We start from the raw sequence: 16,911 nt of genomic DNA, 5'->3' as shown, positions 1-16,911 counted from the left end.
TTTAGGTGTTTGTTACAAATGTAGCAATTTGGAGATTTACCACAGCATTTGATGAGTCCATCCTTAAAATTTCTGTGAAAAATCGATGAGCTTCTGCAAAATTATTCTGACCAAGGTGAAGAAATGCTCTAGGAAGTAGATGACATACAAATGAGTTTTTCTCAAAAAAACAAGGTGATAATACATTTTTAAAAGAATGGACACAATTTTTAATTTTTCCTGCTATGTATGTGAGAGTCTTTGACATTTGCTCTTCACGGTGTAAAGACAACCACCAAGGAGACACTGATTTACAGACAAATGGAATGACAACTTGAATCATTTGGCTATTACATATACTGCCCACCAAAGCAACAGTCTTCACTGTGTCTTTATTAATTTAAATGCTGATACTCTCTTCCTTAATTTCTCTCTCTCCATGAAATTAAGCCATGCTACGTAATTTTCAGTGCACTTTTGAGAAGTATTTTCTAAATATATTAAATCGGTGTGGTAACCATTACAAATGCAATCTCTCATCATGCAATTCAATTGACTACAATGTATTCCAACATTCTTTGAAACTATCAGCCAGTAACTTTACTACCAGATCTGACTGTAGGTTAAGGGCCCAAAAGAGCTTCTCTTCTCCTATGAGTTATTTATGCAGATTTATATTAAAAAAGCAGAGTGAAAATATGCAACACCTGGAAGAATGAGAAAAAGCTTTGTAAAATCAACTGAAGGAGCAGAATTTCAATCCAGGATAATATGACTGTATGAAGTAATACAGATCTCCTGGGTCTATATGCCATTCAGTCCCACTTAGGACATACGCAGTTACACAAAAGAGAGAAAGAGAATGGGATTATCTCAAGGGTAGGTTAATGCTCACAATGCACACTTTGCAAAACTATTTTAAAGTTTCTTTTAGCTACAATATTATCTACCTGTTCATTAAAACCATAATTTGGCTCTGTAGTCCATCCAATTTGTGAGTCACTTTCTCAACGTCTTGAAAATATTTTTCTGCAGTTTTTATGTCTCCAATCTAGACAGTAAAACCATAAGAAAGTTAATGCAATAAGATGAGATACATCCTGATTATATCTGTTACAAAGGAGAAGAACATGAAAACATATCAAAGTCCATTATCTAATTATTTGGCACCAAGCTCACTGGGTAACATCTGTTTATCAAACAAGGTATTTGTAGTGTTTCTCAGCTGTGGGTTGTGGAGCATTCAAGGACTGTAGAGCAGGGGTGCCCCACATCCTCATTTGGCTGTTTGGTTGTAAATCACTCCAGAGTTCTCAAAGTTAGCTGAAAATGAGAAAGATCAGAATTTACTTGGAGTGTGAGTGAGTGCTACTCTGCAGGAAGTAAAGAGAGACACTGCCCAGAGGCAGAAGCTTTCAGCAGGAACTAAAACCAGAATACAGTGGCCTGGTAGCTACCACAGGACCCATCCTTGGATAATCCACAGCTTCTGGGTCATAGCCAAGGACCACAGGATGACTTCAGTGCATGAGACTGAAACATGTGAGAAAACCAACCTCAATGAAATGGGTCACTGACAGTATCAGGGAGACAGTGCATTTGCAGACTGAAAAATACTGGTGAGTAGACTCAAACAAAACAGGTTTCCATGCTAAAAACGAATACATTGTTTCAATGAGGGTACATACAATTTCTTTCCACAAATAAAGGCATAAACCACAGAGAAAATAGTTTAATGTAAAAGATAATGCTAGCACAAGCAAAATTGAATCCATTCTTCAATACTTTTAGCCTGGTAATTAGAATGAAGCCCCTAACCATGAGATTAATCCCCTTCTAAAGCAAAGTACCAGTCTGCTCCACTAGGAGCTTGATGAGTCCATATCTAATATGCCTCGAGATTCATCACCCCTAATTTGTTATCATGAGGAGTTCTCATTTCTTAGCAGCATCTTGCACCTTCTCAGTAAACATGTCAGTTTACTTTTTTTTTTCTTTTACAGAACATTTAAAGAAAAATTTAGTTTTTAGTAGTCACTAAAATGTTAAAAACTTAGTGATCTTCACAACTTTGTTTAACTTAGTTCAGAAAACAAGACTTTAGTATCTAATAACAATTAGTGCTTTGAATAAAAATGAAAATTCCTCTGTTAACCTCAAGTAATCATATATCCCAACAAGGAGCCTCCAATACACTATGTTCTGAAGTTAGTTGTTTGTCTGGAAACTAAGACTATTTTCCTTAAGTATTCCTAGGATTTACTTACTGTTTCTAACTCTGTTTTTGAGCAATCTATTCAGAGGGTAAGGTCTGGAAGCTTTCCACTTTCTAAATTCTTTCATGCAGTTATTTAAATGGCAATTCTGAATTGGTCAGCCAGCAAGCAGAGTCACTAGCAACACAATCATATCCTAGAGACTAACATGTATTCACCATTTCATATGAATTTTTGCTTTACAAGTCAGATGAATCCTGCCATAATGATGGTGCTTCTGAAATTTTCTCTATAACAGTCTCTCTTTTCCTGCATTCTCCGTTTCTCTCATTCTCATTTCCCACTTATGTCAGGGCAAGAGCTAAAAGCTGTACATCAGATCTAGGCCTCTTTCTGCCCCACTACATGTGAAGATAAGACATGGTGTCTTTGAACAGTAAACTCAATTTCAGTAAGAAAAAAAAAATCACACACAAAGTAAGGTTTTATATATTTAAAATAGTTACCTCTTTTTCTATTTAACTCCTGAATTTACATTTAATTCTACATTGCTGCTGTGTTTCGTATGTGTTGTCTATTGTCAAACAGTATCTGTGACAGATAAGCAGTGAAAATCCACCTCCCTTATGCCTCTCTTGGATAATGTTCAAAGCTAAGAGAATCTGAGGTATTTGAGAATCACTGTTTTTGAGAAGCTGTGACCTTTGAATATGAGTAAATTGCATCCCCATTTTACCTGCAAGAGGTTTGTTTTCTTCACATAGTGCCTTGTCAACAGAGCACACATACTGTACTGTTGTCTTACCAAAATCATGGTGCCCAGCCCTGCAAAATAATCTCCTCCTTTGATGTGAACTTCTTGGGTTTGTTTACCTGCACACTGATCATTTCTCTTAATAAATCAAAATTTTGCATCTATTCCCAGAGTACTCTCCAGACAGAGCTGAAGATTTTGTCACAAAAAATAGACAACATGCCATACATTATTTATCTCCTTAAAGTTCTAGAAGAAAGGAAAACATTTGAATGTAGAAGTGATGCTTTCTATTAACTGGGATCACATGAAAGTATCAAGGGCTGTTCATACTCCTTTTGCTATGTCCAGTTCTAACAGTGAAACCACTAAATAATAAAGGTCTGGTGTTACAGCCAGCACTGCAGAGGTCAATGACTTCGAGTGACTGTGAAAGCCACATTTGAAACTGGGTAGATATAATTCTTTCAGAAGTTGGGAGATGCTTTCCTCTCGAGAGTGAAAATTTTTCCCTAGCAAATTAACAGACCAGAGAGAATGACATTAGGGCAGATGCTCTTGTCAGCAAGGTAGTACCAGTAACGTATCCTGTTGCTTTCCCAGTAAGACCAGAATTATTAATAGCTTTTATTTCCAACAGTATTGTGCATATTTACAGTACCATTCTTTAATATGGATAATTACTAAGTTGCTTACTTAGGTCATAATTAATCCACACAGCCAATAACATGGCTCTGTAGTGATGGAGATCCACTTCAAATCAGAGACTTTTTAAAGACAAACATATCACCTCACTATGAAATATCAGTATCAGAAATATGAAAGAACTGAAAAGAACTTGAGAGATACTAAAAATTAAAACAATCAGATACTAATTATTTAGATGCATCACTTTCTGTCACAAAAGTTCTACTGTACTTAATTTTTTAAAAAAATTATTATGGTTAAGTACATAACTACATGGAAATTTATTATACTTGGGAAGTCCTGTTTTTTCTTTTTATGTGTCCTCCTATGTCTTCTTGTGGATATAACCTGGACAAAAAAAACACTGATATTTTTCTAGATGAAGATGATATACAGTGTGATTGAGAGATGCATGTAGTTTGATGCAGGGAAAAATGAGATTTTTAGTGAATTCTAGCTCACTGAAGTCAATGTGAGCTTTACCATTAGTTTAAGGGAAAGCAGAATAATTTACTCAGAGCAACAATTTTCTACAGCATATTCTTTGTTTGCTAATGTACATATATGTACTTATAATCTTAGAGATGCCTTATATTTCCTAACTTTATCTAATAACATGAGGTGGAAGTTGGGTTTTTTTGACCACCACCTCTATAATTTGATACTATAAAACAACTATAGCTTTAAATACAACAATTATTCACTACATAGCTGTCAATAGCAAAATTACCTAGCAGATTTAGAATAAAATGCATACCTGAAGGAAAATTCTTCCAATTCCACTCAACAGCTGAGGCTCTTGCTGTGGGTAATACTTGATGACAGTGTGATAAGCATCTACAGCAAGCACATAGTCCTAAAGGGGTGAAAAGCACATGAGCAGATGCTTAAGAATTCTTCAGCCTTTACATTTTTTTAAAGACACATTCAAGCAGAATTAAAGGAATTATAACTTGTCAGTAGGGCAGACTGTAGACACTGGTAGCTGACTATATTGGTCTTTTCTCAGTTTTACTGGAACTGCATACACTGGAGATCTTCCATTTTTCTGAACATTAGTCTTCAGCTTAGATTATGATTTAGGATGAAAGTCAGGTGTCTTCTGTGTGACTGGGGCATACATACTTGAAAAGTGTCTAATGTTTCAAGTAGATGTATAATTTACATGGTTTAACAAAATTTGTTCCAAAGTTTTGGGAACTGTTTGTGTATATGCTTTTAACTTGTGAAAAACACAGTACATCAGAACCTGCAACTCATGCACATTTTCAGATGACCAACAAGCACTCCTGCCAAGGGAAACATTGGCATTTCTATCACTTCACCCAAAACCTTGTTTCCTTCTACCATACCATGTAGAAAGGAAAATTAACAGGCAATCTAAATAGAAAACTGATTTGGAGTAAAGTGTGGGGTGGGCTCGTTCTGAACTCCAGGTAGCTCTGCAAATGACCCCTCCCTAACCTCACACCTGCAGAAAGATTATGAGGGCCATCTCTGAGATTTGCCTAAACAAGATGCAGTGCAGTTGTACCCTCTAGATCATGACCACTGACAGAGGATTAAACAAAATCACGGTCCCATCTCCCACGGGAAAGAAATGCCCATGCACCTGGTGACTGAAGTCCATCTGTTTCATGCAGCCCAGCAGTAATGCAGTGATCTAGGCAGTGCATTAAAAAGACTTTTAGAGTGTGGATACATGTTTTTGGTAGGTATGCATGAGAAACTCCCCATGCACTCTATGCTGACCAGAAGATGCTCATGGGTAGGTCCTTTCACAAGGCATAGGGCTGCAGTAGCCTCAGCAATAGCTTCTTTGTGCAATCCAGAGTACAGGCAGAGAAAGCCTCCACTTGCTTATAAAAGCCAGGCAGATAGAAAGACAAAAATCCCAGTGCTGTGCTAATCTGGTGAGTCCTGACAGTCCTGCCTTTCAAGCTTCATGGAAGAATTTGTGGCAGGTATTGGGAAGAAAAGACACCAAAGAATAATCTTTCAAAAATGCACTGGATACCCTTTACCATTTTTCTCGGTCAAATTATAGTATGCATTTACCTTGTCTCAAATGTGATCACAAATACTGGGGTAAAGGTACTTTTTCTTCATCTTCTGCTTGTCTGAGGAGGCAATCTACTCTAAGTGCTATTAATTTATTTTCCTGAGGTTGCACTTAAAATGACTGAACCCTACTTAACCCCTGTACCAGGTCACCATTTGGACAATAATAATGGTTTCATAAATACAAAAATTCATGAGAAGTCTTTGGAGTCTGATCTATAAAAGAGAGAAAGTATGTGTCCTATAATTGTAGAGGCTGACTTAAAACAGCTGACGAGGCACTGCAGGAACCTTCACTTGCAAACAACTTGTATATTGTGGGTATAATGATTAATTCCAAAGAGTTAATTATTAACATTTAGAGTTTATTCCAATTCTAGTGTGCCATGCCATGTTCATGCTTATTTGAACTCTTCTAGGGAAGAGTTCAGAGCAAAGAAAACATTATTTTCTAAAATATATTTATTTAAACTCTGATTTATTTAACACTCAGACCTCAAATGTTATGACATTTATGCTACCAAATTTTTTTCATAAATCTGACTTAGGGAAAACTCAATTTTCACTGTAATATCTCTCACTAAACAACTTCATTGACCATGGAGTTCTATTGTATAAGTTAGGCATTAAAAACTTGGAAGAGGGACCCTCCAAACTGGCTGCTTAGAGGAAACTGAGCCACACTTGTATTGGCTGCTAATACCTGGAAGAGTGTAATTTACAAAATCTGAAAAATTGTCTATGACTGTGAATCTTAACCTTTTTGAACACAAGATGTACTCAATGGAGAAATTATTTTATTAAAACAAATTCTAGCTTTTGTGCTCAGTGTCTTCCATTCTGTGGTCTAAAACTGCCCCTTTACCCAGTGCTCAGTCTCATGCCCACTCTAAGGCTTAGACTACACAACAAAGACACAAAGGACAACCAGGAGGGATGGGGGCATAAGAGTCACATCCCCAAACTGATGCAGAAACAAATCCCAGGAGACCATGCACGTAAACTGATAGAAAAGTGTGTTTGTCAGCTTAATTTATAGCTTAGCATGATCTGACTGCAGACAGGTTTCAGTCAGAAACTGCACGAGGGGGCACTGTTTGCACAATCACAAACTTAGATTCATAATCTCGGACTGGATGTTAGGAACAAGTTATTTATGATGAGGGTAGTGTAAAAATGGAAGAGGTTGCCTAGGGAGGTAGTTGAGACCTCATTCCTGGAGATATTGAAGGTGAGGCTTGACAAGGCTCTGAGCAGCCTGTTCTAGTTGAGGATGTTCCTGGTTACTGACAGGGGGTTGGATGAGATGACTTTTAGAGGTCCCTTCCAACCAAAATTATTCAATGATTCTATAATATCACAGGCTCTCTACTGTAGGCAGTAGCCAGCCTTGGCAGGAAGCAGCCAAGTAATGTCTTGGAGATGGATGCTGTGAGGGCTTCATGGACTTGGCCTGGTCAAGCAAACAAAACAAACATTTCTCCCCTTTTACATTCCTATCAAGTAACTGTACATCACCCTATCTGTTATAACTAGGACTATGCAAAGGTTCACATGTGACCGTAGAGGTGAAGCATTAAGAGTTTATGCACCAAATTTGTGAATATGGCACCCTGCTTCCATACAAGCTCACAGTATTTAGCATCTGTGCTTATTTACCCCTTGCCTTGCAGTACCCATTACAGGCATGGGACCCATTTCTTCCCGGAGGCCACAAAAGACTAAGTTATATATGACCAAAGACACCCCTAAGCATAGGCAAGGATGAAACTCTGAAAATATTATCACAATTATCCAGGCTCACTTCTCAATACAACCTCATTTTGTAGTTAATCCAGGATCCCAAACTGAGTTTTATAGGCTTCCCCTCTTTCCCCACCTATTATCATGGAAGCAGCAGTCAATTCCTAGAGTATCTTACAAGAGCTACATCATGATACTCTTTCATAGTAAGTTATAAAATATCTTATGTGATAATTCGTTTTTAAAAAACATACTGCAAAGTAGATGAGATGTGGTCTCATTTACTAAAGACCTGGTTATCATTCCCAACTTTGCTAATGTGACATGCTACAAGAAAAAATGTCTGAGTGAAGTCTTGGATGATACAAGATTTGGTTTTGAGGAATAAGACATATTAGGCACTGCCAGGCAAAAAAATCCACTGAGTACAGCTTGTGATCTTAAGGCATAAAGGTAAGGCTGACATATTGTCATGGTCTTTCTATAGACTGCAAGCCTTCGTATTTTCCACATCTTTGTAAAGAAATCCTAAAAGAAACACTGAATTTATACTGTTCAGGATATGAATGAGAGTTGGCCTATTGTTTTACAATTCAAAATCTCTTGTATTATGAAAATTTGTTGCTAACATTAAATGTTCCCATCCAAAACAGTTGCAAGCCATTGGATCTACTTGCACAAAAATGGCAAGTGGGGTTTGTTTTTCTTAGATGCACTGCAGTATAGCTCTAATTCCCTCTATGGTGACTGCATTATATATTTTTATGTTTCACTCATCACCACCTTAAGTACTTAAAATACTAATTAGGAGATATTTAGAAATAAGTATTAAGTGACCATGAAGTGCAGAATGCTGCAAGTAGGTTTAATAAACCATACACTAAAAATCAGCTTGAGTTATACAAAGTGTACAGTTCATAAATACTATTATTTTGGAAAGAGAGGACAAGGATAACTTACCCTTCCTATCTAGTACATTTGTGGAAGGGTTATGAAAGCAGAGATTCAGAGTGTTCTGAATCCAAAGAGCAGTACTGCAGCACAGTTAGGCAAAAGACTGGATGATTCATGCAGCCTTTCTCCTTTAAATCATAAAGGAACCAAAGTCCTCGGGCATCAGTCCCTTGTATCATTAGTACAAGCTGTTATCTCCTTCTTTGTACAGTTTTAATTGTATAAGATCCAAATCAAAACCAATTCTAACACTTTTGTTTTTATGAAGGACAAGTTCTACAAATCTAGGACAACACTGAAAAAAGTTCTAAAAAGTGCAAAATGTGCCTTTAATTAGAGTGCATTTATAATATACATGGAAAGTACTTAAGTGTTTATTCCTCAGAGAGGCAGAAGTCTAGCAACATAATGTCAAAAGTGATTTTAACTCAGATGAAAAGAACTTAAGAAGTTTGCAAGATGCTTCCATAGTAATTTAGTAAAATGACAGACATGCTTCAATTAGACTGTTGAAACGAAGCAATGCACATCATCAGTTGCATTTTAAATGAATATTCCCTCATGCTGCTGTATTCCAGATAAGCTTTCACAGTGACTCAAACCCACGGTTCTTGTAAATGGAAGCCTACTGTGACACATTGCATGGTCTCTTCTCTTTCCTTCTTGCTCTATTTCCATCTCCTCCCTAACACTGCCCATTGTTCACATGAAATGGGAAAGCCAATCCATCATTTCTTTGGTTTTCTCACTTGGTTAAGTCCAATAGTGGTGCAAGGAAGAAAGCTGATAGAGTACATTTAGCAACAGTTGCACCAGAGAAAAGGAAAAGCACAGGAAAAGACTGCAGGGTAGCACTGCCTTAAACTGCTACTGAGCTGCATCATCAGCCACACAGAGGAGAAGAGAGTTCTCAAGCACAGCAGACAGAATTCAGCACCTAGGGAAGATGGAAGATTTCCTGTTTCACTATAGGTTTCCTGCACAAGTCTGGGTTAATCCTTTGCACCTCACTTTTGTACCTCCAAAAAATATACCTCTCCATATAAATAACTTAATGAAATGTTTAGCTGTGAAACTAATGAAGCCATATTTAAAAACACAAAAGTCACTGTGTTACATAAAGAGAATTTGAGTCAGATAAGTAATGCAGATGAAATATGATATGAAAGAAACCTAATTAGAATTGAGAACAACTGAAGCAGATTTAAAAATTTAAGCTTTTTTTTTTCAAGTGTCAATCCTAGTAAGATTGTTCTGTATGAAATACTATTGAAATTTTCTTACCAAAGAAAGAGGTTAGTAAAAAACAAAAGATAATCAGATTTAATTTTTTTATACCAATGTCACATAGTTTTACTTTCTTAAAAGACTATTACTAATTTACTAATATCACAACCTATTCCATTAACCTAGCAGTACTTTGGGGTTCAAATTTGATTATATTGCAATATTGTAAATGTTCACTAGATGGCAATAGAAGGCACTGACTTGGAGAATGAAATTTTTTTTTTTAAACACACTTGAAATATTTGAATAAAAACAAACGCAGCTTTTAAAGTGTATTACACAACATCCAAAAAAATATACCTGGAACAGTTCAATTAATATAATTGTTCATGGGAGAATTAACAAAAGGGCGTTTAAAAATGATTTGAAGAAATAGTTTTGTACTGAACACTGTAGAAGGTGGAGAAGATGAATATAGCACTGCTGCATGCTAGAATTGTCTTAGAAATTCTTTAATTTATAAATAACCAATATAATTCTCCCACAGAGGATCTGTCACACAAGTGGAAAAACTAACTTAATAAGTCCATAGCCAATGCACTGAAGTGTAAATTTCAGAAAGTAATTAAGCATTAATAGGCAGTTGTGGGTACTCTGGAATTTATTGTGAAACCATAAATTTCTAACTTAACATCTGTGAGACAGGCCTGAAATAAAATTGGTCTTAAGAAGTACCTGAGTTTCAGTATTTAAGAAATACAAATTCCAAAAAGGTAATAAGTGGTATTAAAAATATATTTCTATTACTAGAAGCAAACAACATCAACAGGATCAAATCAGAAGGAAGTTGAGAACTGTGCATACACATGGATTTGTGCATACATGAGAAGAAAAAGAATGAAAATGTTAAAAAAAATTCACAGTCAAAAGTAAAGTGAACTTCTTGAAAAAATGTATTATCAAAATTTTTTATTTATATATTCTACTTTGTTGGGGATGGCACCTCATGCTTTTTGAAAAATGATGTTCCTTAAGAATTGAACCTATGTCAAGAACCTGATTCAAAACACAAATGCTTACTAATTCTTAAGAATACCTCATGGTTTGATGTACAATTATTTCTATTCAGACTAAAGTATTCTGATTTCCATATTATTAAGAATACAAATTTTTGTTTTCCCTTATTTTCATAAAAAGGATATTGCTTTGTATTTAAGGTAGTAATTGGATACATGAAAATTTAATAAGAAAAACCATAATTTTTGAGGTATTTTAATACTAAGTATAGAGCCCAGTTTGGGAAGCAGCTTAGTAAGTATTAGAGGGTCGGGTTTGGCGTGACCTTGGGCAATCAGACCAGGGAGCAAGGAGTACAAATCTTGGCCTCTGGAGATTATACTGCTGACAGCTCTGCTCCAGGCTGTTGCTGCTAATTGATTTGTGAAGTACAGTTAAGCTCAGGATAACAGCAGTTGGTTGCAGGCTGAGATATGGTTATATTCCTATTTCTCTGACCATCAGGTGCAAGTCAGAAGTTTTATTTCCACTTCCTGAACACAAGGGAAGAGTCTTGCACCAACTGGAGTAGGACTGCTTAAAAAAGTAAGCTGGAAACAAGAGGAAAAAAACCCAGACACCGCCCACTGGACGTCAGTTACTTTTGCTGTTATTCCTTTCTCTACCCTCCCTACCCATTAGCAAGGATTTACCTTGAAAGAAGGTATCTTACAACTGTGATAAGCTGGACATGGGAGGCTGTATTTAGATGTTTTGAATTTTTATTGTATACAAAGGCTTATTAATGATCACCAATAAAATAACGTTTCTAGCGCGCAGTTTGAAAAAAAGCATATAGTTGTTTTTTAATTACAACATTTAGTTAAGTGTTTGAAAAATTCCATTTAAAAATGCAAATTCTGTACTGTTATTGCATATTCTCCAGGATGATTTGGGGAGAAATCAGTACAGATATGTTCCCAAAGAATATTACTGCAAATGGTTATCTATTAAATAAAACATTATTAAGTCTAATTAATTCTTCACTAAGCAAACCATGCAGCCAGGCACTCTTCCCTTAGCTGCACCAGTAATTCGCTTGCGCTTTGCCTAACGTTCTATTCCAGAATATACGGTACCTCTGCAGTTGCTGCCACCCACGTACCTTCATCATTAGCAGACAGTTTGCCATGGAGTACATCACCCGGCCCAGACGTGACCTCCACAGCTGAACAGAGGCTGCAAAATAAGAGCAGCTTGTGAATTTGCACAGATAAATTAGAGGTTCTTTCTTGCCATCAATTATTGGTCCTAGGAATTACGGTTTTGAAAGATCCCCCTTGTTAACACCCCTGGGTTTTAGCCTGGGATTTTTTAATTCTCAGCCATGCTGCACCATCATAAAGAAAATTCTGCATCTCTGAGGGAATCGCTTCAGTGGCTCTGGGGATCAGATCCCATGGAACAACACAGAGCAAGTGACAACCGCTCAGCTTTGAGCACAGGCCAAACATTAAATGCTAAAAGAAGCCACACATTTTCCAATATCAGAACAAAAGGTGCATAAATGATTCAAGCGATAATGAGCATCAGTTTAAAAACATGTAATCTGCAGCATTAAATGTGATGAACTCAAAAATCAAACATAGCTAAAATGTCATTTCAGAGCCAAAACATTCGGGGTGAGAACTGTCTGAGTCTGGGACTGTTTGTGCTTGCCTCTGGCTTAGAGATATGCTGAAAAAATCTGCCAAGCCTGTCTGCTCTCCCCGTGCTCCTGGAGCTTGCAGGCATTAAAAGCTGCAGTGGCAGATTGCTCTCTCTTGCTTTGCAGACAGACTCCTGAGGTTGTAAGAGAATGGTTCACATAGATCCTTATTTTCTCTTGTGTTACAGTACCATAGATCAATGCTAGAAATATTCCTCTAATCCTTAAAAATAAACATTAGGAGTATTAATTTAGTATATTTGGAAAATAAATGTATCTTGGTCAATCGGCTGACAAGGTCACTGTAATGATTTCAGAAGGGGGGAGGGGAAGGGAGAAGAGGCTATTTCAATGAGATTCTGATAACTGAGCCCACTTATTTGTATCAATAATGCAGTCTCTGATGAAAACATGGCAGGTCACATAGATTATTCTTTCAGCATATAAATGCCATCACAAATAAGAGAAGAGCTTGGTGAAAATGCCTACTCCCATCCCAAAAACCTCCTTCAATCCTTTCCAACTACAAAATAAACAAACAAACAAAAAAACCCCAGCAACCCACGAACATCGGCAAATTATCTTTGTCAAAAGAGAGGCATAACGTGGGACCCAAGACTGAATCCAGTAAATCCACTATTTCACCCAATGTACCTTAAAACTATACATTACTCCTAGCTTTTGTTTCAGAAATTTGCCCTTGATCGTGCACCCCTACCACTATTAATGCAGAGGATGATGGAAATCATGATACATTTCTGTTTTTCTTTTCTTGTGGGTGTCTGTAAAACTTGGAAATAATTAAATAACTCTCCTTTATAGCTTCACTTATATTAATTTATCCTTTTTGCATGTCCTTATAGTTCGATGTCATAGAAACCATGTTTCAGCTTTTTACAACTTAGGTGACAAAAATCAGATGCCTGTTCCTGCACTGGAGACATCCAGGTTTCCTGTTTACTATCCAATAGCAGTTCTCAAAAAGGACTGCAAAGCAGACACATCAGATGGCTTCGGTCTGTGCTACAAACCTGATCTGGAAATTGCATTGTCCTGTGGGATGAAGCTTCTTAGCATTCACTGGTAAGAAGGGGTTAAAGAAAAACTGCAAAGCACTAAACAATATTGAAAACCAACAGCTGATTATTCTAGGTTACTGAAACCTGAAACCCACTGTGTGGGTCCACAGAGCTTCCACTCTTAAGCATCTGCTCTTCCTTGTTACTTATCAAGGACTCTCTGCTCCACAGTGCCATTCATTTCAATAGGAGCTCTGTGTACTGAGAAGTTACAAAACTGGCACCTTATAAAATGTGTTACCAGGTAAGTGGTGCAATGCTAAACCTCTCTGCCTGTTGAAAAACTGGAATATGATGTGCTCCATTCTGGACTGGAGGAGATGTGCACGATAAGTCGACCGGTGCGGCGCCTTCTTACACCAGCAAAAGGGAAATTACATGCTAAGCATAATCCCCATAATGAATTAAGGCTGTCTTCACATAAAGTTAATAAGGAAAAAACCAAACCCATTATCAGCCTCCTGGAGATCCAAATGCAGCAGAGAAGCAGACAGGGAGCAGACCTGGCTGACCTCCACAGACAACAGCAGCCAATAGTCTCTGCAAAGGTCCCATGGGCTTTTTGGCAGTCTTAAAACTACAGGCAGCTGCACAGTAGACACACAAAGATCTCTCCAAATTTGCAGCATCCTTGCACCTTGGTAACCACTAGCTGCTGCTTTTCTAACTATGCCTCCTCCTGAGCCAAGCTCAGCTCTAAAAGCAGCAGCAGAGAGGAAAAGCCAGGAGCCAGAAACAAGTGAGGCAGACTGCAGGATTATGACACAGCTAGGAAAAAGTCCTTGTACCTTGAAGGGGAATCTGTCTTGATTTTAAAGGGGTAAAAAGGAAAAGAATGTGGGAATAATAAGGACAAAAAAGAGGGCAGAAAAAGGAATAACAGGGAAAAGTAGGTAGAAGAAGAGAGGCAAAAAGAACAGCAGATACAAGGAGAGAGCAGAAATTCCCTGAGGATTTATCCTTGTGGATAAATCTTCAGTATGAAATTATTTCTCTTCTTCCTAACCCTTCAGTATTTAAGAAATACAATTTCCAAAAAGGTGATAAATGGTATTAAAAATACATAATTCTATTATTAGAGGAAAACAACACCAACAGGATCAAATCAGAAGGAAGTTGAGAACTGTGCATACACGTGGATTTGTGCACACATGAGAAGAAAAACCAATGAAAATGTTAAAAATAGTTTACAGTCAAAAGAAAAGAGTAGTTAGTGTATTCATCTGACTATATTCGCAAATTCCTTTGTGATAGATGCTGCCCACATGTGTTCAGTTTTTTAGGGCTGATCAAGATAGTGTATTAAGTAAAATAATACATTAAAGGTGCTTTATATCCAGCCAACTACTTTGTCCTGATGATCCTTCTTTATGCAGTAAGCTATCCTACACTACTTAGTTAAACAACTAAGAGACAAAGAAAAGAGAAAAACCATAATTGTATATAGTCATGAAAATAATGACACAGATTAACATGATCTAAATCTTACTCTAAAAAGTGACTTAGGTTTTTCAGAAGTCTGAGTACCATGCAGCTATGTGAGACTCAGCCATCTGTGCAGCAGCACCTGTAGCAGCACCCTAGGCCAGAGTAGCCTTTGTAAAATGGCAGTTCCATCTTAAGAAATTTATCAGACTTCAGACAGGAGGATGGAGAGAAGCCACTCAGGCAAGGCTTAAAATGAAACATCCATCTAGCTGCAACAGCAATACACTTACATATTCATTACTAAAGGATAGTAGCCATGTTTTCTTCTAAGTAGGAGAAAAACTGATTTAGTGCATCAGTTTGATCAAGGGCAAAACTGTGAAATTAATTCCAGGAAATAAAAGTACAAAGTGTCTCATTTTAGAGGCTGAGTAGGTTATGAGATTACAAAAATACTGTTTTAACAACTCTTGGGCAGTCTTGTGAAAACTTTTATCATACTTAGGCAAACGATAAAAACACACTGCCTGTGAAAAAATGTTTAAAGAATACCCACCTTGTCTGTTCTCCTGTGTAATACTAGTCATACTTCCATCTTCAGCTAAGCCTTGTTCCAAGTTTTCTAATATCTGTAGTAAATATTTAAAGTAACAATGTGAGTTTGAACAGTACTATGTATTACATGCAAATGGTCTACAGTTGACAATCTATATGAGAACGAATGCAGGCAGCAATGCTTTACCTAGGTAGAGCTCAGAATTACTGATTACCACCATAGCTAGATCAATTGCATTAGGAAAGAAAGCCATTGTAAGGTAGAAGTATGTTAGAGTTCAGGTTTATGATACTTACAGAACATTAAATGTCAGCACACTCTAGGGACGGTACATAGACATTTTGTTAAGCAAAACATGATATATGGTTCACCAGAGAATTAATGTTAATGACTACAAAGAAAGTCAAACTGATTTTTTCATAGAAAGCCATTGCCACTTGACTCTACCCCACCCTACATACCAGCTCTGGTTTCATCTTTTTGTCCTCAATGCATACTCCTCTCATTACTCAGTGAAATTTCCCTCCCAAAGTTTGGATTTTATTGCTTCTTTTTATCTATTACAGATTTTAAATTATGTAAAATGTTGAGTGAATGAAACATTTGTTGTGCCTCTGGAAGAATGAAAATGTATGCTTAATGAACCTTGAGTGTTAAGCACTTAGGTACACAAGGCTCCAATTGACATGCATGTCAGCTTTTATTTTTCTAATACCATTAGACTTTCTCCAAATTTGTTTACTGATTCCCACAGATTGCCCTGTTTTTCCTGTTACGGATTTATAACTCTGGTCACTGCTTGACATTTCCTTCAAAAAAAACCCCATTATGGCCACTTACTCTTCAAGCAGCCACTGTGGTTACCCAGTTAGGGATATGAGAGGTGCTTCCTCTTCTGGGGACTAAGAAGCACTTATGAGCACAGAGCTCTCAGCTTCTGTCAGTATTAAGAAATTTTTTTTTCTACACCAGCAAAGCATTCCCAATAGTGCTCAGTGCTTTGTAAGCAAACACTTGAAAACAACAAAACAAAGACATGTAGAAAAAATCTGGCCTCAGACAGTGTGCTGGCCAACAAAGAGAAATCCATGCCCTGAGAAAATGACTTCATGCCACCTATTTTATACATCCTGTGGTGGAAGGAATTGCCCTGAGAGGTACCACTCTTTTTTCAAAGACTAAAGCAAAATCTTCATGTGCCATAAATTTTGCTACAAAGAACTTAAGCGCAAGGAGAGACATATGAGGAAATAACTGTGGTTACCACATGGCAGCTGAACCAGGCTAATTCTCCCAATAAGAACTGTTAGCCCATGACAAATACAAGTAACATGACTTAGTGTAAACCTTGTTTACAAAGAGCTAGTGTAAGATGCCTTACCTCAGATTCTGAGAGGTTATGAGCATATAGGAGTAGACACTGCAGCTTAGTTGATAGGCAGCAATTTATGAGATTGCAGTGGCATGCCTGGATCTCAGTCCCACTTTCAAAAGCAGTGTAGCCACCCAGCAATCCCTTAGGA

General features: G+C 37.2%; 1 protein-coding gene across 2 annotated transcripts in view; it reads right to left on the bottom strand.

Annotated features, from left to right (window-relative positions):
• TRAPPC12 (trafficking protein particle complex subunit 12) overlaps positions 1–16,911 on the bottom strand; it is a 49,084-nt gene that overhangs the window by 1,667 nt on the left and 30,506 nt on the right. For both annotated transcript variants that reach the window (XM_071741829.1, XM_071741830.1), the window contains exons 7-11: positions 15,389–15,461; positions 11,783–11,856; positions 4,394–4,492; positions 930–1,030; positions 41–128 (exon numbers count right to left, since the gene is read on the bottom strand). In XM_071741829.1, coding sequence (XP_071597930.1) covers positions 41–128; positions 930–1,030; positions 4,394–4,492; positions 11,783–11,856; positions 15,389–15,461 — 435 coding nt within the window. The remainder of the gene's footprint in view (positions 1–40; positions 129–929; positions 1,031–4,393; positions 4,493–11,782; positions 11,857–15,388; positions 15,462–16,911) is intronic.

The sequence above is a fragment of the Heliangelus exortis genome, chromosome 3 (genome assembly GCF_036169615.1).
Source record: "Heliangelus exortis chromosome 3, bHelExo1.hap1, whole genome shotgun sequence".
Taxonomy (NCBI): Eukaryota; Metazoa; Chordata; class Aves; order Apodiformes; family Trochilidae; genus Heliangelus; species Heliangelus exortis.
Note: the sequence above shows the minus strand (reverse complement) of the source record. Positions and strands in the feature narration are given on the sequence as shown.